Below are 25,027 nucleotides of genomic sequence, written 5' to 3'. Positions count from 1 at the left end.
GGAACTACTGTGTGTCTGTCTCTAGTGTGCAGGAGAAGGAACTACTGTGTGTCTGTCTCTAGTGTGCAGGAGAAGGAACTACTCTGTGTCTGTCTCGAGTCTAGTGTGCAGGACTCAGGAGAAGGAACTTACTATATGTCTCTAGTGTGCAGAACAGGCAGCAGCTAGTTAGTCCAGGGGTTCGTTGTGCGCATGCTCCATGTATGACACGTGTAGTGTATGATTGAAAACAGCGCGCGTACATGCAGCGTGTTTCCGGTGTTGACAAGTGACCCAAATCGAGTGCACCTAGAATTTGCCGCGAAGGTTTCATAATTATACTCTTGCGTCTGTGATGATGGGGTTATAGGGTTAGCTAATCATCTCTGCACTGCCACTAACGTTAATAACGAATGCAACGTAAGTTCAACTTAGTTCAATGCATGACGTGGTGACTTTGAATGGCTTGTCTCCTGTATAAGTTGCTAACCGCTTGTCAATAATGTAAACGGAAGCTTTCAGTGTGACGTATTATACTCTTGTAAACACGCTACACGTGTGTCTGTCTTCTGCTCACGTTTAAAATCCATAGTGTTCCAACAGGAGAAACACTCTTGGTACAGACTCATCTGTATTTATGGAAATTGTGCACGGGCTTTTCTATTGTTTGGCTAACGCTAAGACGGTTAGCAGACTCATGACCAGTTAGCTTATGATGAATTGAAAATGGGGGACCCTGATGTAAACAAGACGAAAGTCTTTCTCTGGTCTGCATCCCCTTAACAATTGTGTGTATTGAGCTGTACTGTACTGTACCCATTCTTTAATCTGTTAATAAAGTTGTTCAATCAATTCAATCAAAGCTACCAAGCTAAACTTCCAACAACACAGAACCCCAGCAAGTAATCGGCTACATAGCTGACGTTAAACAGCTGGTCCTGCATGTGATACTAGCTACAGTATTATTAACCATACTGTACACTGTACCTACATAATAATGGTCGTTCTTGTGTGTCCGTGTTTCTTAACGCCACTTCTTATGTGTCTCTTACTTCATTTTAAGTAAGTGTATCTTACTTACGTCTGCACCTCATGGTACCAAAGCACCTCAAAGGTGCTAAAACAAGATTACAAACATCACAAAACAAACTAGTCAGACTACTACTTGACCTTACCCCTAGAACCCACCTCACCCCTGCACAATTTGACAACCTAGGATGGCTTAGAGTAGACGACAGAGTACAGCAACTTGCAATGGGCCTGGTCTACAAGATACACTATACGACTAAGATTCGGCTCAAACAAGGGACTAAACACGTTTCGCAACTATGCCACATCAATGTGGAACGCCCTACCCAAAGCTGTAAAGGAATGTGAATCCCTACCCACATTCAAAACCGCTCTTAAAGAGCACCTACGGGAGGCTGCAATTCGAAACTGGCCACCGTAAATGTCCAAACCCCCCACCCCAACCCCCTCCTAATAGACAGTCTCCTCCCCACCGCATGTATATATTCTCTCCCCGCCGTATATGTATATTTCTCTCCCACCCACCCGCCCCCTCCTAATGTACAGTCCCCTCCCCATCATATGTGTATACTCTGTCAGGATCTATGAGTAACAGTAGGGCTGGGCGATATGGCCTAAATATGATATCACGATATTTTCTGACCTTTCGGCGATACACGATACACATCACGATGTTTTTCTTTTTTACCCCAAACAATTCATTATGAGGCTTACCAAGACAGTATTTGAGTTTGCAAGCTAACATTAAAGACAAAATAAAATACCCATGCAGTTAGCATTTTTATATTAGATTTAGATTATTAGATTATATATTGCATATGAGATATTATATGATTTAGATATGAAATATGATGAATTGAAAATGGGGGACCCTGATGTAAACAAGACTAAAGTCTTTCTCTGGTCTGCATCCCCTTAACAATTGTATGTATTGAGCTGTACTGTACCCATTCTGCAATATGTTAAAGTTTTAAATCAATCAATCAATAAATAGCATTTTAGCATTTTTATGAAACTACTGTATATATGTATGTCTCTAAATGTTTTGATGAATTGAAAATGGAGGACCCTTATGTAAAAAAGCCGAAAGTCTTTTTCTGGTCTTCATCCTCCTGTACTGTATTGTACCCATTCTGCAACCTTTTAATACAGTTTTCATTCATTCATTCTGACGGAAACATAATCATTTTGATTGACAGTCGAGTCTGCCAATGACGTCACACCGCTTGCACCCGCCCTGCTGTTCTTAGCACCAATCGGCAAGCGTTTGACTTCCTGAATGTCCCGTGTGCTAAACATCAACAAAGCTACTAACGTTAGCTCCCCGCGGCCGTCGAGTAGGAGACCAGTGCTTGACTAAATGAGGCATAATGATTTTACTACAACGAATGTTATAATAAAAGCCTTTCCATACATCTGTCTGATTGAAAACTTTATTAACAGACCGCGGAATGGGCATATCTCAGCACAGGCTGAGATATGAACGAGTAACGTGTGGACAGATTGACGCGACACAATCCTCTTGGGCAAAACATCACGATATCCACGATACGTTGAAAAAGTGTATCGTTAATGAACTGTACCCGATATTTATATAATATCGTCATATTGCCCAGCCCTAAGTAACAGTACTGTATATTTGAATACCGTATAATATGTCACAAATGTATCAGTACTAAATACCTATATGTCCCTATGCCATAAATGTCATGTATGTTGAGTATGTCATAAATGTCAATATGAAATGAAAATGGGGGACCCTGATGTAAACAAGACAAACGTCTTTCTCTGGTCTGCATCCCCTTAACAATTGTGTGTATTGAGCCGTACTGTATTGTACCCATTCTGCAATCTGTTAAATAAAGTTTTCATTCATTCATTCATTCATTCACTTAAAATTACGTAATACATTTTTTGGGGAAATATAGGTATTATGTGTTGTGGTCTCAAAACGAACGAGTCAAGGGGTCACTAAATGTTATGCTCCAACTTCTCGCATGTCTTTCCTTCTTGAATGTACTTCTCTCTCTCTCTCTCTCTCTCTCTCTCTCTCTCTCTCTCTCTCTCCCTTCATTCTTTCTCCAAACTTAGAAGTTGCTCCAGTGGCTATGATGAGTATGACAATAATATATTCATTGTACTGTAGATTGATTTATTGGAATAGTCCAAGTGAGATTTAGTCATTCATCTATAACCTTGTTGTTGCATCACGGATTATGGTCATATGATGTTCTCAAATCAATGAGTACTCGTGATTTCAATATCAATCCAAATAATTGTGATTTACAGCAGTAGGCCTACATGTCATTTAGAAGAATATTCAAAAGATGCTTAGCATGATTAAGCTAAACGTGCATAATGATAATGGTATGCAATGCATGTGTTACAGTACAGGTGTCATTCACATCGCTTCCTCACAGAGGCTCAAACATGTCCTACCCCATGAGTCCTGTGTTTGGAGCACAAAGGGCAGCAATGCTAGCGATCAAGCACAAGCAGTTAACTAGTTATGAAAGGGGGTGTTTGTATGTGTGTGTGTGTGTGTGCATGCATGCAGGTATTCAAAGGTAGCCGTCTTTGTCTCTCTCTCCTCTCTAGAAACCCAGCTGACAGCCCGGTCCCGCTGTGATAATGATGAGCGAAAGTCAGGACATTGACGACGACTCATTGATGGAAATGGACGGTGGCGGCGGCGGCCTACAGACCCCCTGCTGGGATGCCAGATGGTCCAAGCAGTTGTCGGTCCTTCCGCCGAAGCTCCAAAAGCGACTGATGCCTTTCCAAAAAGAAGGAGTTGAGTTTGCCTTGTCTAGGAATGGCAGGTAATGTGGTCTCTGTTTGTCTTCAGAACGGGTCACTTGAACTCATACAGTCGGGTACTTCCTTTGCCATGAATGGTTCTGTTGATTAAAGGAAACATCTACCCTAGAACACCTTCAAGCTGTTAAGACAACACTGGTGATGGACCTAATATCTCTGGGTCTATTTAGCAGTTTGATGTTGTATTTTGACTGTTACTACCCACATCTAGCTAGACCAGGGGTGGCCAACCAGTCAGAGATTAAGAGCCACAAAAATTACTGTGGTACCACAAAGAGCCACACCATATACCAGCGTTTCTCAACCTTTTTTTTCAGTCACGGCACCCTTCATGTGTTTATAGGTCTCACCCTCTGGCCTCTGAAGTTGCTAATGTCTTTTTTTATTTGGGCCTCACAGGGTTAAAAGTACCCTGTGAGACCCACGGTTGCAAAATTACAAAATCACGTTTAGCCATTTAAAAAAAAAAGAAAAAAAGTCTGTAAATGTTTATTTAAATTTTTAAGCACATGTATAGTCAGTCAATTGGTCCTGTTGTTCAGCCTCACAATGCTATTTGATAGTAAATGTGTTTTATATGTCCCACCCTCTGAAGTTGCTAATGTCTTTTTAATTTGGGCCTCACAGGGCTTATGCCCGAAATATACAGTAAAAGTGTATATTTTCAGCATTACGTTTGTTTACCAATGATTTTAACTGTTATTAGTGAAATATAAGATTATAGAAATCTCAGGGCATTGAGTCGGAAACCGGCGCATTTTGACAGGAGGAAGTGGAGCAGCCAAAAGTGAGTGTAGTCTTTTGAAAGAAGAGACTCAGGGCTTTCGAATTTCGAAAAACTACCCTACCCAGCTCACGCCAGCCCCTGTCAATCATCTGACTTCTGGATTTACTTTTTTATTTCTTTTATTTTTTGGGATTATCTCCCACAAACCTGAACGTTATTGCCATAAAACAGAACGCAGTTAGTTTCTCTACCTTTCTGTGAACGTCTAGCAAAAAACGGTGTTGCAATATGATGAAAAATGGTGGAGAAATTTACATTATAAAAAAGATGGCAGAATTCAGTACTGTATCTACAAAACCTGTTTAATCATCTTCCCTTTATTCATTTGCTTAGATTTTTCAGGTCTGGTAAATTTTAGCATGATGTTATTCACAGTCAAAGATTTTTATTATTTTTTTTTAAATATAATTGATATTCTCCTTTGGTTCATTACAATTTACTCAAGCCTAGTAACAGACACACTATTTCTGACACTGGGAATACATTCCCTGAGATCCATAGATGTCCCTAGATTCAGATACCAAGAACATGCAAATGGACCATTAAAAGAAAATCTGTAAATGTTTATTCTACGTCCGTATGGAATGAGTGACATGCAAAAAAAGAAAAAATAATAATAAAATAAATATATATATATTATAATATCTTTATTTTTATTTTTTTTTATGGATGGAAGAGCCACACATTGACGGGCAAAGAGCCACATGCGGCTTGCAAGCCGCGGGTTGGCCACCCCTGAGCTAGACACTCATCCTGACGTACAAATCCAAGAGTTTGATAGCAGAACATTTTCCAGCCATATAGAACTTCCAACAGTAAATGACAGGCCCACTTTATCAAAGAGCTGGCAATGTTACACCTTTACCCTCAACAATCATACAGGGAGAAATAGATTGTAGAACAAGCAGTCTAACCAATTTCCCAGTGAAATTAGCCTCAGCTGTCTGTAATGTAATGCAGCTAAGGTAGCGTTACGTTTTGCATTTGTTGCTGCGATTGATAGACATACCACTACCTAACTACCAAGTGAGACGTTACTGTAGTTACTATCAGCCTAACTCCCAAGTGATATGTTACCGTAGTTACTATCAGCCTAACTCCCAAGTGATATGTTACCGTAGTTACTGTTGGCCTAACTCCCAAGTGATATGTTACTGTAGTTACTGTTGGCCTAACTCCCAAGTGATATGTTACTGTAGTTACTGTTGGCCTAACTCCCAAGTGATATGTTACTGTAGTTACTATCAGCCTAACTCCCAAGTGATATGTTACCGTAGTTACTGTCAGCCTAACTCCCAAGTGATATGTTACCGTAGTTACTGTTGGCCTAACTCCCAAGTGATATGTTACTGTAGTTACTGTTGGCCTAACTCCCAAGTGATATGTTACCGTAGTTACTGTTGGCCTAACTCCCAAGTGATATGTTACTGTAGTTACTATCAGCCTAACTCCCAAGTGATATGTTACCGTAGTTACTGTTGGCCTAACTCCCAAGTGATATGTTACTGTAGTTACTGTTAGTCTAATTACCAAGTGAGATGTTACTGTAGTTACTGTTAGTCTAATTACCAAGTGAGATGTTACTGTAGTTAGTAGTTACTGTTAGCCTAACTACCATGTGAGATGTTACTATAGATCAAATTGATTGATTGATTGATTGAAAACTTTATTAACAGATTGCAGAATGGGTACAATACAGTACAGCTCAATACACACAATTGTTAAGGGGATGCAGACCAGAGAAAGACTTTCGTCTTGTTTCCACCAGGGTCCCCCATTTTCAATTCATCAGGACATATATGACATACATGACATACAGATAGTCAGTACTGCTACATCTATACATTTATGACATACCAGATTTGCAAATACAGTACTGTTTGTGATACAGAAGGAGTCAAGAAAAGGGAGTATATACATTTGACGTAGAAACTGTACATTGGAGGAGGTTGGGTGGGGGGGGTTGGGTACACTGGGATATTGACAACCATACTGGGTAATTTACATTGGAGGTGGTTGGGGGGGGGGGGGCACACTGTATAGACAAGCAAAACTGTACATTGAGGGGGGGGAGACTCTGTACAAACAAACAAAATTGTACATTGGACTATTGACAAAACCATACTAGGTAAATGACTGTACATTGGAGGGGGTTGGGTTAGGATATTTACAGGGGCCAGTGTTGAATTGCAGTCTCCCGTAGGTGTCTCTTGAGAGAGGTTTTGAAAGTGGGTAGTGATCCACATTCCTTTACAGCTTTGGGTAGGGCGTTCCACATTGATGTGGCATAATTGCGAAACGTGTTTAGTCCCTTATTTGAGCCGAATCTGGGTTTAACATGATTTGTGGAGCTCCCTCTGGTGTTGTGATCGTGGTATTCACTGACCTTTGGGAAGTATTTTGCCATGTACATGGGTACCTTGGTCGTGTAGTGTATCTTGTAGACCAGGCCCATTGCAAGTTGCTGTACTCTGTCATCTACTCTAAGCCATCCTAGGTTGTCAAAGTGGGCAGGGGTGAGGTGGGTTCTAGGAGTAAGGTCAAGCAGTAGTCTGACCAGTTTGTTTTGAGATGTTTGTAATTTTGTTTTTAGCGCCTTTGAGGTGCTTTGGTACCATGAGGTGCAAGCATAGTCGTAGTACCCCTGAATGAGTGCTCCTGCCAGAGTCTTCAGGGTAAATCAAATCAAATGTATTTGTAATGCCCGACAACACACTTTAATGTCCCCATGGGCCGGACACGTCTTCTTTAAACAAGTCAAGAAGAAACATCACAATAAGTCAAGAACAAAACAAGAACACCATAAAGTCCAATTTTTTTTAAATAAATGCAAAATAAATAAATGCAACACTCCCACACCACGCGAATGTAAGGGAAAACTCACTAAAACCTAGCAATAGGAAAAAATGCACCACAGGCAATGTGGAGGAGAGAAACCTTAGAAGGGCCATTCAAGGGGGGGATCTCCCTTCTTAGATGTCGGTGATAGTAGTGTTGCAATAAAACAGGTGAACAGTTGGTAGGTATGCACTCATGTGTGTACTAGTGAAACACAGATAAGTGCATGCGATACCAACTGAACATTTTGAAAGACTAAAGATAGAGCTTATAGCGATAGCAACTGAACATTTTGAAAGATTAAGATTAAAGATAGAGCTGATAGCGATAGCAACTGAACATTTTTGAAAGATTAAATATAGAGCTGATAGCGGATCTATTTGATCTATTTTTATATGTTAAATACCCTGTTTATATGTTAAATACCCTGTTGTATGTCCGTTCTATTTTATAATTTTTAGACTATTTTTGAACCGAATCATTTTAAACTTTTTGTTATTTGTATTACTGAATGAAACTGTAAACAGAGAACCTATTGGGATACTAGATCCTAATGTGAAACACTGTGATTTACCTTACCTTGCTACCTCTCTATGTTTTTCATGCTCGCTTATGCCTGTATTTTTTTTTTTACTGTTGTGAAGCACTTTGAACTGCAATTTCTGTATGAAAAGTGCTATACAAATAAAGTTATTATTATTATTATTATTTGAGGCGAAGGGGCGGCACAGATAGGGTCGTATCCTCCCGGTCTTCATCACGGGACGTCCAACACTCCGGTCATCACTCCGAGACAGCCACTCACAGGGAGACAGAGAGACGGGACAGGCGTTAGACAGTTCGCGTGATTGTGATGGGCGGACTAAGCAATAGATACAATTCGTAAGCATATATGTGAATAGAATAGATATATGTAGTAAGCATATTATGTGAATAGAATAGAAGTACTTAACCCAGCAATGAACGTCTGAACCACGGTGACCGACCATGTTAGTTTTTATTGTTTTATTGTGGATCCCCATTAGTCTACACCAAAGTGAGACTACTCTTCCTGGGGTCCAAAAACCCTGCTAGTAGTCTAGCTACCAAGTGAGATGTTACTCAAGTCAAGTCAAGTCAAGAGTTTTAATTGTCACGGCATACAGGTATACAATGAAATGCGGCTGGTCTTGCCCGCGACGATGTGCAATACAGTGGTACAACATATAATAGAATCCAACTGTAGTTACTGTTAGTGTCTAGTGTTAGTGTCTAGCTACCAAGTGAGATGTTACTGTAGTTACTGTTAGTCTAGCTACCAAGTGAGATGTTACTGTAGTTACTGTTAGTCTAGCTACCAAGTGAGATGTTACTGTAGTTACTGTTAGTCTAGCTACCAAGTGAGATGTTACTGTAGTTACTGTTAGTGTCTAGCTACCAAGTGAGATGTTACTGTAGTTACTGTTAGTCTAGCTACCAAGTGAGATGTTACTGTAAGCCTAGCTACCAAGTGAGATGTTACTGTAAGCCTTGCTACTAAGTGAGATGAGTAAAAATGTTGTTATTTAGATACGGCTGATTTAATTATTCTGTCAGGTTCAGCCCTACTCTGCTCATTTAATTATTCTGTCAGGTTCAGCCCTACCCTGCTGATTTAATTATTCTGTCAGGTTCAGCCCTACCCTGCTCATTTAATTATTCTGTCAGGTTCAGCCCTACCCTGCTCATTTAATTATTCTGTCAGGTTCAGCCCTGCCCTGCTGATTTAATTATTCTGTCAGGTTGAGCCCTACCCTGCTGATTTAATTGCGACAAAATCTAGTTTCACAGTAGAGACAGAAAACCTCTCCCAAAACAATTGGTCCCCTTATTGTCTTAAGCCTGCAAGGTGTGTGTGCGTGTGTGTGTTGCTGTGATGAGCAGCTCCATCGATCCAGAGACACTGGTACATACTGATTTGCTATGTGGGCGGGTCAGGAGTCAATTGGCTCTAGTTGTACAGTGTGGACGGCTACACTGGTCAATGAAGGCATCGATGGGAAGTAAGCAGTGTCTCTCTGGGGACAGGTGTTGGTGGCAGGAGCAATAAGGAGTTACATACTGGGGACGGGCATGAGTCATGTTTTCCCAGATCCAGTACTCGCATGATCTGATGGCAGCAATAACGATGCAGAGCAATGCTTATTGTCAGTCAAAACAGTCATTTACCATTTTATTACATTACCTCCACACTCTGTCTGTAGCAGGTTTCTCCAACAACATCCTTTTGGTACAGAATGAATGAATGAATGAATGAATGAATGAATGAATGAATGAGAACTTTATTTAACAGATTGCCGAATGGGTACAATACAGTACGGCTCAATACACACAATTGTTAAGGGGATGCAGACCAGAGAAAGACGTTTATCTTGTTTACATCAGGGTCCCCCATTTTCAATTCATATTGACATTTATGACATACTCAACATACATGACATTTATGGCATAGGGACATATAGGTATTTAGTACTGATACATTTGTGACATATACGGTATCCAAATATACAGTACTGTTACTCATAGATCCTGACAGAGTATATATACATATGATGGGGAGGGGACTGTACATTAGGAGGGGGTGGGTGGGTGGGTGGGTGGGTGGGAGAGAAATATACATCCGGTGGTGAGGAGACTGTACATTTGGAGGGGGTGGGTGGGTGGGTGGGAGAAAAAAATACATATACGGCGGGGAGAGAATATATACATGCGGTGGGGAGGAGACTGTCTATTAGGAGGGGGTGGGGGTGGGGGGTTTGGACATTTACGGTGGCCAGTTTCGAATTGCAGCCTCCCGTAGGTGCTCTTTAAGAGCGGTTTTGAATGTGGGTAGGGATTCACATTCCTTTACAGCTTTGGGTAGGGCGTTCCACATTGATGTGGCATAATTGCATTTATTTACAGTACATGAGGTGTTCTCTTTGGCTAGCAGTAGTAGCCAAACTGATGTTTACAGTAGTTAAGACATGCATGGTAGGCAGGGACTACAGATGAAAACTAGTTCATTACCTAATTCTGGCACATTTACATTGATGTGGAAACTGAAGATGTTGATTAACTCATTCACTGCCAGCTATTATCCTTATCCCGTTCTCACTGGGCCACGCTAAAATATAGGCATTTTCATTGTGCGTCGTGGTGTTTGCAGGGCTATATCTATATTCCATATTATAGCTATGGAGACAATACTATGGCTCATTTGACAATAACTATCCCTCGTCCAACATGTAAAAAATAATACATTTTTTCATGTATACGTTCGCGTGTTATCCCGTCGTGAATATTGTATAGTTTCAGAGTGATCCTGGCAAATTCCTGGGAACTGCGTTATGGAGCGATATGTGAATTTAGCTAAATGCGTTCGTGTTGCTCGATTGGACACGCTACTGTTTCCAAATCAAAGGTATATAATGGGTATTATGTTTCATCATGAATGCATCAAAGGGGGGGGGGTCGTTTTTTAATGCTCTGATCTTCAGCAACAGCATTCGTTTTAAATACTACATACGTTGATCGGCTGGATCGATATGAAATCATTGTAGGATCAAGGTGGAATTGACATCAGATAGTTCTTACCTTTTGATCGGGGTTATTCCAAAAAGAATATTCCAATTGTCTGATCGTGATTTCCAGTATTGATGTCCATCGGGTCCCCGACATAATCTGGCACAACCCATGCATCGAGGGGCCATGGACGTGTTCCAATGTGCTCGGATGAACCGCTAGACTTGCCTGGACCAAAATTCTCTGCCCGGACGACATTAGTTGTGACACACAGTCTGGAACAGGGTTTCAAAGGGTGGGCGATACTGCCACCTAGCAGGATCTGGCCAGTATTACACTCTCGGGGTCTCAGTATGGCTTTTAACAGTAACATAGAGGTCCGTGAGACAGAATAGAATATTAAAATCGAAAAAAAGGAAAACGGACCAAATAACGTATATATACGTGATTGGCGTTCAACGGTTGGCGAGAGAACACTTATATATACGTGAATGGCGCAGATTGAGTTAATGTGCACTGTCCCTAAAAAAATCTTAATCTTAGTTTAGTACATTTCAGCGTGTCCATATTAGTAGTCTATGAACGCTACGCAAAGTGGGCGACATGTTGGCACAATTTGGAAATGCACAAACACAAACCGCTGTTTTTAGCTAGCTGTATTACAATACAACAAACGTTTCACGGTAACGTAAGTGGGCGACATGTTGGCACAATTTGGAAATGCACAAACACAAACCGCTGTTTTTAGCTAGCTGTATTACAATACAACAAACGTTTCACGGTAACGTGTGCTGTAAAACGCAGCGGCCCGCCTGATCTCAAACCTACCGAAGTCGGCCCATGTCACCCCACTTCTTAGCGACCTGCACTGGCTCCCCATTGCTGCACGTATCCGCTTCAAGGCCCTCGACCTAGCATACCGTGCAGCAAAGGGAACCGCTCCCGCCTACCTCCGGTCAATGGTCTCTAACTACACACCCTCAAGACCCCTACGCTCTGCATCTTCTGGCCGCCTCAGACCTACTCCTATCCAAGCTCCGGGAGGGTCATCAAAGAGAAGCCGCCTATTCTCAGTCCTTGCCCCACAATGGTGGAATTAACTACCCACCCCAGTTAGGACAGCCGAATCCCGTCCAATCTTTCGCTGTCGACTAAAGACGCACTTCTTCAACCATTATCTGAAATAATGAAAAAAAATGTAATAAAAAAATCTAACCCTAACTAACCTTACTGTCATGCACTTGTCCTAATAAACTAACCTACACTGTAACACGCAACACGTTGATGAACATTGTTACTCAGCTGATAGAGTTGTACCCTTCCTGATGACTTGTCGTACAGAACTTGTAAGTCGCTTTGGATAAAAGCGTCAGCTAAATGACTAAATGTAAATGTAAATGTGTGCTCCTCTCCAATTCTCCCAGGCTTTCACTTTTGTCTTCCTGCAGCAACTCATGCCTTGCAGGATTTCAGAGTGAGATTTCTGTTCCAGTGGCAGAAACGAGCACTTTTAGTTTACGTACTTGGTTCAATTGAAACTCTAGTAATCTGTAATCTGTATTTGTGGCACTTGCTTCTTCTTGTATCCCCATACAAAAATGAACTGTAGTAAAATGATAGCATTCCGGTGGGTTCTCTCACACCAACCAGTCATTATAGAATAGGCGTATAGCATAGGTGTGTGAAAAATCTATTCACATAAAACAGCAATCTAGAATCAAATATGCATGTATTGAATCGAGAATAGCTTATGAATTGAGAATCGAATCGTGACCTCAACAATAGAAATACTATAGTGATTCACTATAGGAATAACCATATACATTGTGTTTCTATGGTAAAACCACAGGAATACTATATTGATTCATTATAGAAATAACCACATACTAGGGCTGTCAAAGTTATCACGTTTTCAGGTTGAGGTTTTTCAGTTTTTAAATCTCATAGATTCCCCATATAATGAATGTTGAGTTGTGAGGACTGAAGTAGTATGCTAACTCATGAGTTAAACTTCATTTTTGAGAAACCCAACATATGGTCGATAACTCTTGAATTAAACTTAATTCTAGAGAAACCCAACACATGGCCTTATGATTAGGGATGTCCGATATTATCGGCCGACCGATATTATCGGCCGATATCGGCAGTAAAATGTGATATCGGAAAATATCGGTATCGGTTTAAAAACAAAAAAAAACAATACGAATATTTGTTATATATATATCCAGTGAAATTATTAGTCACCTGAAATTATTCAGTTTTTTGGATGGGGAAACCCTGCATATATCGGTATCGGTTGATATCGGTTGATATCGGTATCGGAAATTAAGAGTTGGACAATATCGGAATATCGGTATCGGTAAAAAAGCCAATATCGAGCATCCCTACTTATGATGTTAACTCTTGAATTAAACTTAATTCTAGATAAACCCAACATATGGCCTTATGATGCTAACTCATGAGTTAAACTAGATAAACCCAACATATGGCCTTATGATGCTCTTCTTCTTTTGGCTTTTCCCGTCAGGGGTCGCCACAGCGGATCATCCGTTTCCATCTGTTTCTGTCATCTGCGTCGTCCTCCGTCACTCCCGCTGCCCGCATGTCCTCCTTCACTGTGTCCATAAACCTCCTCTTGGGCCTTCCCCTCCTCCTCTTTCCTGGCAGCTCCATCTCCAGCATCCTCCTCCCGATGTACCCCACCTCCCTCCTCCTCACATATCCAAACCATCTCAGTCTTGCTTCTCTCACTTTCTGCCCGAACTGCTCAACATGGGCCGTTCCTCTGATGTAGAAATTTTTCGATTTTGTCCAACCTTGTTACTCCCAGAGAGAACCTTAACATCTTCATCTCTGCCACCTCCAGCTCCGCCACCTGCTTGTTGGTCAGCGCCACTGTTTCTAGACCATACAGCATAGCTGGTCTCACTACCGTGCTGTAGACCTTTCCCTTTCAGTGTTTCCCACAGGATTTTGTGAGACTGTGGTGGGTGAACCTCGGCCCAACCTTTTTTTAAGTTTTAAAGTTAAATGCATCAATCTGGTACACTTTGAGAGCAAAATAAAGAGGCTAGATCTATGATGAACTTTGTGCTCAAAACACAAAATTGACTAGAGCATACATTTGAGCCATCAAAGAAATGAAGCAAAAGTGCTTACCTGTGTTGAACTGGTTTATTTTTTAGAAAATAAAAAAATATACTTGATTACAATTATGACTTTTATTTTTTTTATAATTATTTTTTGGTTCATTATAAAACTGTGGCCAATAAGGTCCCGCCACAGTCTAGGTAATTAATGGGAAACACTGCCTTTACTCTTGCTGGTACCCTTCTATCGCAGATCACCCCTGTCATCCTTCTCCAACCGCACCACCCGGCCTGCACTCTCTTCTTCACCTCCCTACCACAGTCCCCATTACTTTGGACTGTTGACCCCAAGTAGTTAAACTCGTCCACTTTTGGTACCTCTACTCCTTGCATCATCACCACCCCTCCGTCTTCCTTCCCATTCACACACATATACTCGGTCTTGCTTCTGCTCACCCTCATCCCCCTTCTCTCCAGTGCATGCCTCCACTTCTCCAGGTTCTGTTCCACCTGCTCCCTGCTCTCACTACAGATCGCAATGTCATCTGCGAACATCATGGTCCACGGGGACTCTTGCCTGACCTCGTCTGTCAGCCTGTCCATCACTACTGCAAATAAGAAAGGACTGAGGGCCGACCCTTGGTGCAATCCTACCCCGACCTTGAACCCTTCCGTCACTCCCACTGCACACCTCACCACAGTCGCACTGCCCTCATACATGTCCTGTACTACCCTCACAAACTTTTCAGCTACTCCTGACTTTCTCATACAGTACCACACCTCCTCTCTTGGTACCCTGTCATACGCCTTCTCTAGGTCTACAAAGACACAATGCAGCTCCTTCTGGCCTTCTCTATACTTCTCCATTAACATTCTAAGGGCGAACAATGCGTCTGTCGTTCTTTTCCCTGGCATGAACCCATACTGCTGCTCACTAATCCTCACCTCTCCTCTTAACCTAGCCTCCACTATCCTTTCCCATAGCTTCATGCTGTGGCTGATCAGCTTTATTCCCCTGTAGTTGCTGCAACTCTGTGTGTCTTCCTTATTCTTAAAAATCGGCACTAGCACACTTTGCCTCCACTCCTCTGGCATTTTCTCGTTTTCCAAGATGTTGTTGAACAATCTTGTTAGAAAAACCATTGCCATCTCGCCTAGGCATCTCCAGGCCTCCGCTGGTATGTCATCTGGGCCTACCGCCTTCCCACTCTTCATCCTCTTCAAAGCTGCCCTCACTACATATGGCCTTATGATGCTAACTCATGAGTTAAACTTAATTCTAGAGAAATCCACCATATGGCCTTATGATGCTAACTCTTGAGTTAAACTTAATTCTAGAGAAACCCAACATATGGCCTTATGATGCTAACTCATGAGTTAAACTTTATTCTAGAGATGGGACAGATCCTATCTAATATTGGTATTGGGTTCCGATATGATGTAATTCATGTATCAGATATTGGCCTGACTTCACCCACCCACATTACAGATCCAGATTCCATATGCAGGCCTTCATAGTGTGACAATTTTTTCAGATAGTGCAACTAAAAACAAACTAGTAGCACCAGTGCTACCTGCAAATATACCCCTGTTTTCTATCATACAGTATATTATCAATAGAGTTAACTTCTCTCACCGGGAGATGTGTGTGTGTGTGTGTGTGCTCTCGTTGAAATGTGGAGTGGTAAGCCAGCTCGGGGGGGGGGACAGTAATCAGACGGTTCACATCTTAGAGGAGAACAGTAACCAGACGGTTCACATCTTAGAGAACAGTAACCAGACGGTTCACATCTTAGAGAACAGTAACCAGACGGTTCACATCTTAGAGAACAGTAACCAGACGGTTCACATCTTAGAGAACAGTAACCAGACGGTTCACATCTTAGAGAACAGTAACCAGACGGTTCACATCTTAGAGGAGAACAGTAACCAGACGGTTCACATCTTAGAGAACAGTAACCAGACGGTTCACATCTTAGAGAACAGTAACCAGACGGTTCACATCTTAGAGAACAGTAACCAGACGGTTCACATCTTAGAGAACAGTAACCAGGCGGTTCACATCATAGAGAACAGTAACCAGACGGTTCACATCTTAGAGGAGAACAGTAACCAGGCGGTTCACATCTTAGAGGAGAACAGTAACCAGACGGTTCACATCTTAGAGGAGAACAGTAACCAGACGGTTCACATCTTAGAGAACAGTAACCAGACGGTTCACATCTTAGAGGAGAACAGTAACCAGACGGTTCACATCATAGAGAACAGTAACCAGACGGTTCACATCTTAGAGAACAGTAACCAGACGGTTCACATCTTAGAGAACAGTAACCAGACGGTTCACATCTTAGAGAACAGTAACCAGACGGTTCACATCTTAGAGAACAGTAACCAGACGGTTCACATCTTAGAGGAGAACAGTAACCAGACGGTTCACATCTTAGAGAACAGTAACCAGACGGTTCACATCTTAGAGGAGAACAGTAACCAGATGGTTCACAGCGTAGATAATGGTGGTGGGGGAGCACACAAAGAAAGATGATTGTGCAGAGGTCAAAACCATCAACATTGCAGTGTCTAACCTGGGTGGAGGGGGGGGGGGGCTATTTCCTGACATTTCGGGGCTGGTGGCTTTCAGAGATAATATTAGAGGGAGACGTGGGCGCCGGGTAGCGTGCCGTTGTTAGGCAACAGCATCCCCAGCCGCCTACAGCCATCAACCACCCAGCACTCAAGTTATTTAAAGAGGGATGATTAATGCGCTGAGAAATGGCAGCACCTGCCCCACCAGACTCTCCATTGTGTGTGTGTCTGTGCCTGTGTTTGAATCAGGGTGTGTGTGTTGACGTATGTAGAGGTATTTGTGTTTGTATGTGTGTATATGCATGCAACTATGTGTGTGTGTGTGAGTGCGCACACTTTAGTGTGTGTACATGTGCATGCGTATGTGTGTGTGTGTGTGTGTGTTTGCACTCGTGGGTATCCATTGTGCTGACTGGGCCTATGTGACGGTAATTAGAAAAAGCACCAGTGGCAACGTGCACATTAATCATGCTCCTCAACTGAGAGGGAGAAATGAGGTCGAGATGGGAGGAGGAGGAGGAGGAGGAGGAGGAGGAGGAGAGGGGGTGATTCACAGCTTCTCTATCAGACTATACTTCATCACCTGTGTGGTACTCGCAGTAGTTGTGGTGGATTTACTTTCAATACTGAACCTTAAACTTGTAGGAAATGTAAGCTAAAGTATAGGGTCCTTTCATGACATGTTCCCTGCCCTGACACAACTACAGGCTGTATCCTGTTCCTCATACCAGTACCACTGCCCTGACACAACTACAGGCTGGATCCTGTTCCTCATACCAGTACCACTGCCCTGACACAACTACAGGCTGTATCCTGTTGAACCTGTTCCTCATACCAGTACCACTGCCCTGACACAACTACAGGCTGGATCCTGTTGAACCTGTTCCTCATACCAGTACCACTGCCCTGACACAACTACAGGCTGGATCCTGTTGAACCTGTTCCTCATACCAGTACCACTGCCCTGACACAACTACAGGCTGGATCCTGTTGAACCTGTTCCTCATACCAGTACCACTGCCCTGACACAACTACAGGCTGTATCCTGTTCCTCATACCAGTACCACTGCCCTGACACAACTACAGGCTGGATCCTGTTCCTCATACCAGTACCACTGCCCTGACACAACTACAGGCTGGATCCTGTTCCTCATACCAGTACCACTGCCCTGACACAACTACAGGCTGTATCCTGTTCCTCATACCAGTACCACTGCCCTGACACAACTACAGGCTGGATCCTGTTCCTCAGGCTCCTCCTTTCCTTTGTGATCCGTAAATCCATTTTCTTTTGTAACCTGTCGTAATTTCTGTCCCTTTCAAAAAAAGATTTGTGAGTGAGAAAACAAATGATGTGAAAGTTTTGATGGAAAAAAAAGTAGTAGTAATTTGAAGTTAATGCGTTCCTTAATTGGGAGCCAGTGGAGAGAGTGGAGGACAGGAGTGATGTGATCACAGGACCGGGTGTTTGTGAGAAGGCGAGCAGCAGAATTCGGAACCATCTGGAGTCTATGGAGGGAGCGGAGGTGATGCCAGTGAGCAGGGAGTTACAGTAGTCTAGGCGGAAGGAAATGAAGGCTGGCGTGGATGAGGGATGGGGGAGGTGGGGGGGAGGCAGTGTCTGATTTGTAACCAATGAGGATCCATGTACTTATACTAGTGATGCACGATATATCGGCCGCCGATATAATATTGGCCGATATGGCAGTTTTTTTACACATCGGTATCGGTCCGATATCAAGATAGGGCCGATACATGTTTTGGCCTTAAATAGTTTAAAAATATATGTCATTTCTGAGAATAAATCGTTTTGGAAAATAGCTCTTTATTTGATTATCATAAAAAAGTGTTTTCTATACGAGATATCGACATTGGTAAATATATGTATCAGCCAGAACAGCAATATTAATATCGGTTATCGGTAACGGCCACAATTTTCACTTCGGTGCATCACTAACTTATACTGTAACCAATGGGGATCCATGTACTTATACTGTAAACAGTGTGGATCCATGTACTTGGATCCACTGTTTTCTGCAACTCTCTTTCCTCTTTCTTTTCATGTACTTGCTAGGTATAGTTTTCTGCACCTCTCTTTCCTCTCTCTCTCTTCATGTACTTGCTAGGTATAGTTTTCTGCACCTCTCTTTCCTCTCTCTCTTCATGTACTTGCTAGGTATAGTTGTCTGCACCTCTCTTTCCTCTCTCTCTTCATGTACTTGCTAGGTATAGTTGTCTGCACCTCTCTTTCCTCTCTCTCTTCATGTACTTGCTAGGTATAGTTGTCTGCACCTCTCTTTCCTCTCTCTCTTCATGTACTTGCTAGGTATAGTTTTCTGCACCTCTCTTTCCTCTCTCTCTTACTTGCTAGGTATAGTTGTCTGCACCTCTCTTGCCTCTCTCTCTCTTCATATACAGTACTTGCTAGGTATAGTTTTCTGCACCTCTCTTTCCTCTCTCTCTTACTTGCTAGGTATAGTTGTCTGCACCTCTCTTGCCTCTCTCTCTCTTCATGTACTTGCTAGGTATAGTGTTCTGCACCTCTTTCTTCTCTCTCTTTAGCCTACCTGTGGTCTGCAACCTTATGGTAATAGTCTGTCTCCTATTGGGTTTCCCTGTGATGACAGATCTCCTTGTATTATGTAGACCTGAGTGTCTTTTAGGTTTATTATTTAAATACATTGAAAATGCCCATGTTGTAGCCTTTGCGACAAAGATATTGCATTCTTTCATATTATTATATCCATTATGTAATATATTGATATAGTATTATTGAAATGTATATATTGTACGGTAAGCTTGTTGTAAATATCTAGGCCATTATTCTCTTCATTGAAAGTGAACATTACAAAAGATTGTCCTCACTCACACATCTCAAATCTTTTTCTTCATATTATGTTTTTCAGGTGCATGATCGGTGATGAGGTAAGCACATACGCACACACACACACACACACAAACACACACACACACACACACACACACACACACACGCACACACCACACACCACACACCACACACCACACACACACACACACACACACAACACACACACACACACTGGTCCAGAAATCTATTTCCCCCAAACTGAATCTGGGACATAGCTAACCCTCTCCTACATATACATTCCAAATGAATTTGTCAACCTCGTGCAGCATTCCCACCGGCCTAATCAGTTTTGACAAGAGAGTCATTCCGAGACCTTATTCCTCATCGACTCGGCCCGTCATATACAATTTACCCGCAGAGTCGACATGTGATTGACTTTTTGTTTTGTTTTGTTTTTTCTTCTTCTTTCATTTGCTCACTCCAGATGGGTCTCGGGAAGACGGTGCAGGCCATCGCGGTGGCGTACGCCTACAGGCAGGAGTGGCCCCTGCTCGTCGTGGTTCCCTCGTCCCTCAAATACCCCTGGATAGAGGAGCTGGAGAGGTGGCTCCCCGAACTCAACCCCGGAGACATCAACCTGGTGGAGAACAAGAGCCACACCACGTATGTCCCTGTCGAGAACTGTCAGATATGATGTCATCGGGGGGTTCCGGTTTTCTGAAATCATGGGAGAGAGAGAGCGGGAGGGGAGAAAATGAATGAATGTGGTTAAGTGGTTGTAGCTACGTCTGTGCGGGTGCTGGAGACATGATCCAATAGACTTGTATACACCTGAGTCTCCTGGACACGGAGAGACCAGTCCCAAGTCGATCGGCACATTCTCTGCCGAACTATAGTCACTGTTCCGCACCCACTCCTCAACTCTGCATGCGCAGATTGCCCACGGAGTCTCTCTGGATTGTCCAGAGATCTAGGTTTATCAATGAATTTATATAAATCCATAAAAAAATGTGTGCTTGAGAAAGGTTTTGGTAAAGTGTGTACCGGTAAAAAACCATGATTTTCCAAGATGGTCGTCCACTTCTTCGTCAACTTTAACTACCTTCCCCCACTCTCACCCGCTCGGCTGGAGTCTCTTTCGGAGCGGACGCTTGTTTGCTACAATGGTGATCAATAATTTCTGCCATCAGCGGTGATTGGTCTGTTCTAGACCGCTCAGAACCGGACGTGGTCATTTGATGGAGCGGCTTGTCAAATGACGCTCGCCGGATATATCGTCATGTAACTCGAACCCCGAAAACACACAGCTGGTTGAGTGTGGTGGCAATCGAAAGGCAGCAAATTCACCTTTCGAATGGTGCATTGGATGATCCTTGAAAAATGCAGCTACGACCCGGTAGACAAGCGCAAAGTGCAGCGACGTGCGCGCGAGTGCATGGCCGTTGGACGTTATGTGGCAAATAAAAAGGGTGAGAGTGGGCCTCCTTGCCTCTCCAAAACCGAATTTTGCAAATAAAAAGTTTCAATTTACTTATCAAAAGCCTTTTCTGCGACTAGTGAGTTGATTACGACCGCTTCCCATGCCCAGAGACTGACTGAGTTGGACACGGCTCTATCGGACCACAGCCACCAGATAACCGCTCTGGAGACGCCCTGATCCCATCATCTGCCAAGGCTGAGGACTTAGAGGTGCGCTCCAGGCAGAATAATCTCTGCATTATTGGGATCCCTGACGGAGCAGAAGGGACAGACCCCGTGCTGCGGAGGCTCAGGCTAACACCACGCCGCCAGTGTTTATCATCAGATTCCACTGCTCTCGTGAGAAGGAGCAGGTTCTGAGGCACAAGAGGGACCAACACTAACGGAAGTACCGAGGCCACAATGTCTATCGTTCCTGACATGACAACAAGAGGTCGCCAACAAATGGGCTGCATGTGCCTCCGTCAAATGCAACCTGTGCGAGAAAGGCATCAAATTCTGTTTCCAGCGTGACTCTTTGTGGAATATCTGGATGGTAGAAGGGTCTTCAACACTTCTAGAAGCACAGGGCAGGCCATCTACGACCATGAATGTCATGTCTTAGACCAACATCTTGTTCAACTAGATATTTGGTAGACTTTAAATCTGCACAAATAGTGTTCAAAGCAAAAAGTTAAATGCTTCCTGATTGTTACAAAGGGTCAGATTAAACCGAATATATATATTTATTGCCTGAGATCCCATGTATAATATTTGTATATCGTTTGATATCCCTTGTGTATTCGTTGTACATATACACTGAATATCCCTTTAGTCTACAGGACAGACCATAATATTCGTTCTCCTATTGGAAGCGATCCCCTAGGCGCCAGTGACTTACCCCCCTAGAGCTGACTTGAAAGGTGCCGACGAACATGTCCCAACTAGCCCCGGTTCCGCGTAGGAATACGGCTACCGAAATACGAATGGTACTATTTGTTCACCGTGCACATAAATAGGGCGCAAGAAATGTAGAACTCCTCTTAGTCCCTTGTCCCGTTCAGTCTCGTTCAGTTCCAGTTATCCAAGTGACGTCTCTCCCCACTACGCAACGTGGGCAGAGTAGGGCTCGCATCGCCCCAAGATAGAGTCTCGTGTTATCCTAATACGTTTGTTTAACGTATCGTTCGCTATTTATTAGTAAACCTTCATTACGAGTCAAAGACCACGTGAAGTGGGTAATTGTGCGTCTACATAGAGCATTTATTGCCGCGTACTAATAGGATAGTAACGTCAAGTTCAACCGTGCACTACCGCGCACCGGAGGATACCTACACCGGACCAGCAGAGCCACTTTCCGGCAAGGATTATTATTCTTCATTGCTTTGACCAAGCTGCTGGAGCAGAGAACCGCCTACCCCACTGCTACTGTGGGATCTACACCTGCCCGTGAGACCATCACTCGAGCCCGTCTCTGTCGTACCAGAGGCTCCACGGCTTTCACCTACGCGGCGCGCACCCTGGGACCAGGCTGCCTTTCCCCGCTGCTCCAGGGAGTAAGATCGCCTCCGTGGACCATTGACTTTCATAGAGCATTGCCTCCCCCTGCTGGCTTACAACCGGTAGTACACCCCCCCTCCCCAGAATACCAGATCTAATTCCTAACATTCCATATTGATTTACTTACGTACATTCTTTGCCTTATAAGCGCACCAAAGTAATGTAATATAATATTCTTTATGTAATAAATATTCTAAACGAGTATTTGTGTGGAAACCGTTTCATTGTGGAAGTGTTGTCATCTAATATACTTGTGTACAGTAAGGCCAGTAATGTACATACACGGTAGTAGTTTAATGATACTAATACTTGATTAATACAGTCAGGGAATTGTACCCCTCAGTTACACTGATTGTATCCAGAAGTTGTTTGAAACTCAGTCAGTATGAATTGAGGGGAGTTAGTATGTTTATGTTTTACATATGTACTGTATATCAGTCAAAGGAGTCGACGTGTGTGACAATGAATAGAGGTGTGTAATACACTTTGCTAATTATTTTGTTTAGAAATAAGGGGTAAACAAATAGAAACATCAGGTATGAACTGTATTGTGTTGGACCTGACTTTCTACTTCTATATTTAAGGATATAGGATTTAATGTTAAGGATATATAGTAAGAAGGGTAGCTATATAAGATTAGGCTTCTTTTTACACCTTTTCAGTCATTTTAATATTGTTTTCTTTCTATTTTGATACACTTTGTGGAAGAAATGACTTACTACTTGATTTCTATGTACACTACATACCTTGTAAATAAAAATAAAAGGTTAAACAAACTAAACGTCTGTGGACGTTGTGCCTGACATTGACTTTCTTTTGATCGAGTCACTCCTCTCCAGTCTGCAGACTTTACCTCTGACGTGGATTGTCTATTTTGTCTTCTAAGTCACTATATTGCTGTGCTGTTTGTGTTTCAGTCCAATCATCTACATTAGGCATCTTTCTTCTCTCTTTTTTCCCTTTTGTCTCAACATTGTATGTCGGTTCTCGTTTGGTCGTGTTTCGTACTGTTGGATACAGGTGTGTAACTAAGACGTGTGGTAAGTACTCGGAGCTGACGGTAGGTGTGGCTCCAATCCATCACCCTGGTCCGGCGTATTTGAAAGGGGAACATACTCTCCTGTTGTACGGCTCATACAGACAATAAGCCACTTCCACCTGCTTATACCTAGTGGTGAATCAGCAGAAAATTACTTTTAACAATTTGTCAGTAACAGTAAAAGGTTATGAGGGTGGAGCAGAGGAGTAGAGAGAACGAACGTAGAGAGGCGGGGAGGGGAGTAGGGAAGAAGCCACCAGGGACATCTAAGGGTAGCCTAGGGATTGTAGAAACATCCAGAGAAACATGGGGGTGAATAAGGAATGAATAGGATGATGAAGTGTGAGATTAATGAATAGCAGGACTCCAGAGATTTTTATGTACAGGTAGTGTACAGAGATGTATATGGGTGTATATTTACATATACAGTACATCATTTCTATATATATATTTTTTTATATATTTATATATGTAAAACATATTATGAAAGATGCTTTGATCTTTGCATGTTAAAAAGACTTGTTTTACATGACACTTACATTTTGTCATTTAGCTGGTGCTTTTATCCAAAGCAACTTACAAGTTTTGTACAAAAAGTCAGCAGGAAGGGTACAACTCTATCAGCTGAGTAACAATATTCAAGTGTTGAGTGTTACAGTGTAGGTTAGTATATTAGGATGAGTGAATGACAGTAAGAAGGTTATTTATTGATTTATAAACTATATTCTATATTATTCTATATTCTACACCCAAACAACTGCCTCTTTGAACCGCTGCGTCAGGCAAGCGATACCGGAGTCTCATGGCAAGCACAGAAAGACTCAGAAGAAGCTTCTATCCCCAGGCCATCAAGATGCTCAAATTAAATTCGAAATTAACGGGGGCTTGGGGCAAAATGCCCTCGAAAATTGACCAAATGCCCTCGAATATCAGTTAAGGGGGGCAAAAAAAGCCCCAGACAGTTTACTAATTATATATATAATTATATATATGCTCTACAGTGCGAGCATTTCCCTCGTATTGCCCCTAATAATATGTGTGTGTGCAAACCGGAAAAATCATTTACTTGCAGTGTGCGAGACAGACGAGTGATTGTGAAGATTACAAAACAGCTCCGCTGTTAATAGTTCAGATTGAAACTGGACTGAAATTCAGTTTTTGGGTGGAATGTTTGTTCCAAGGAGGAGGGAGGCGGGGCCCGCTGCGTGTTCCAGGCACTTGAGAGGTGCTGCGAACACAGAGAGAGCGCTCTGCTCTCATCAAGCATTACACTGCTATCTTAACGTTAGCAAGCTAAGCATCTGCATAGCGCGACCTGTGTAACGTTAAGTAACTTGTGTTCGGCGGGGAAAGACCATTCCATTTGTAACACAACTCCAAAAGAATAACATCCAAATCCGATCCCGATGCGCATTTCCTTCATTCCACAGCGCTGAGCGCGCAATGTATTTCATTGATCGATCTGGCCAGAGCCTATACTCACAAACGTTGCG

At 42.6% G+C, this 25,027-nt stretch overlaps 1 protein-coding gene across 1 annotated transcript in view; it reads left to right on the top strand.

Moving 5' to 3' along the window:
• Window positions 1–272: 272 nt before the first annotated feature.
• The window catches only part of zranb3 (zinc finger, RAN-binding domain containing 3), a 202,725-nt gene continuing 177,970 nt past the window's right edge, over window positions 273–25,027 (top strand). Inside the window, exons 1-4 of the mRNA XM_084315238.1 lie at window positions 273–399; window positions 3,607–3,830; window positions 19,554–19,572; window positions 19,962–20,140. Coding sequence (XP_084171364.1) covers window positions 3,640–3,830; window positions 19,554–19,572; window positions 19,962–20,140 — 389 coding nt within the window. The 5' untranslated portion in view covers window positions 273–399; window positions 3,607–3,639. The remainder of the gene's footprint in view (window positions 400–3,606; window positions 3,831–19,553; window positions 19,573–19,961; window positions 20,141–25,027) is intronic.

This window comes from Notolepis coatsorum (assembly GCF_963971535.1).
Source record: "Notolepis coatsorum genome assembly, chromosome: 1".
NCBI lineage: Eukaryota > Metazoa > Chordata > Actinopteri > Aulopiformes > Paralepididae > Notolepis > Notolepis coatsorum.
Note: the sequence above shows the minus strand (reverse complement) of the source record. Positions and strands in the feature narration are given on the sequence as shown.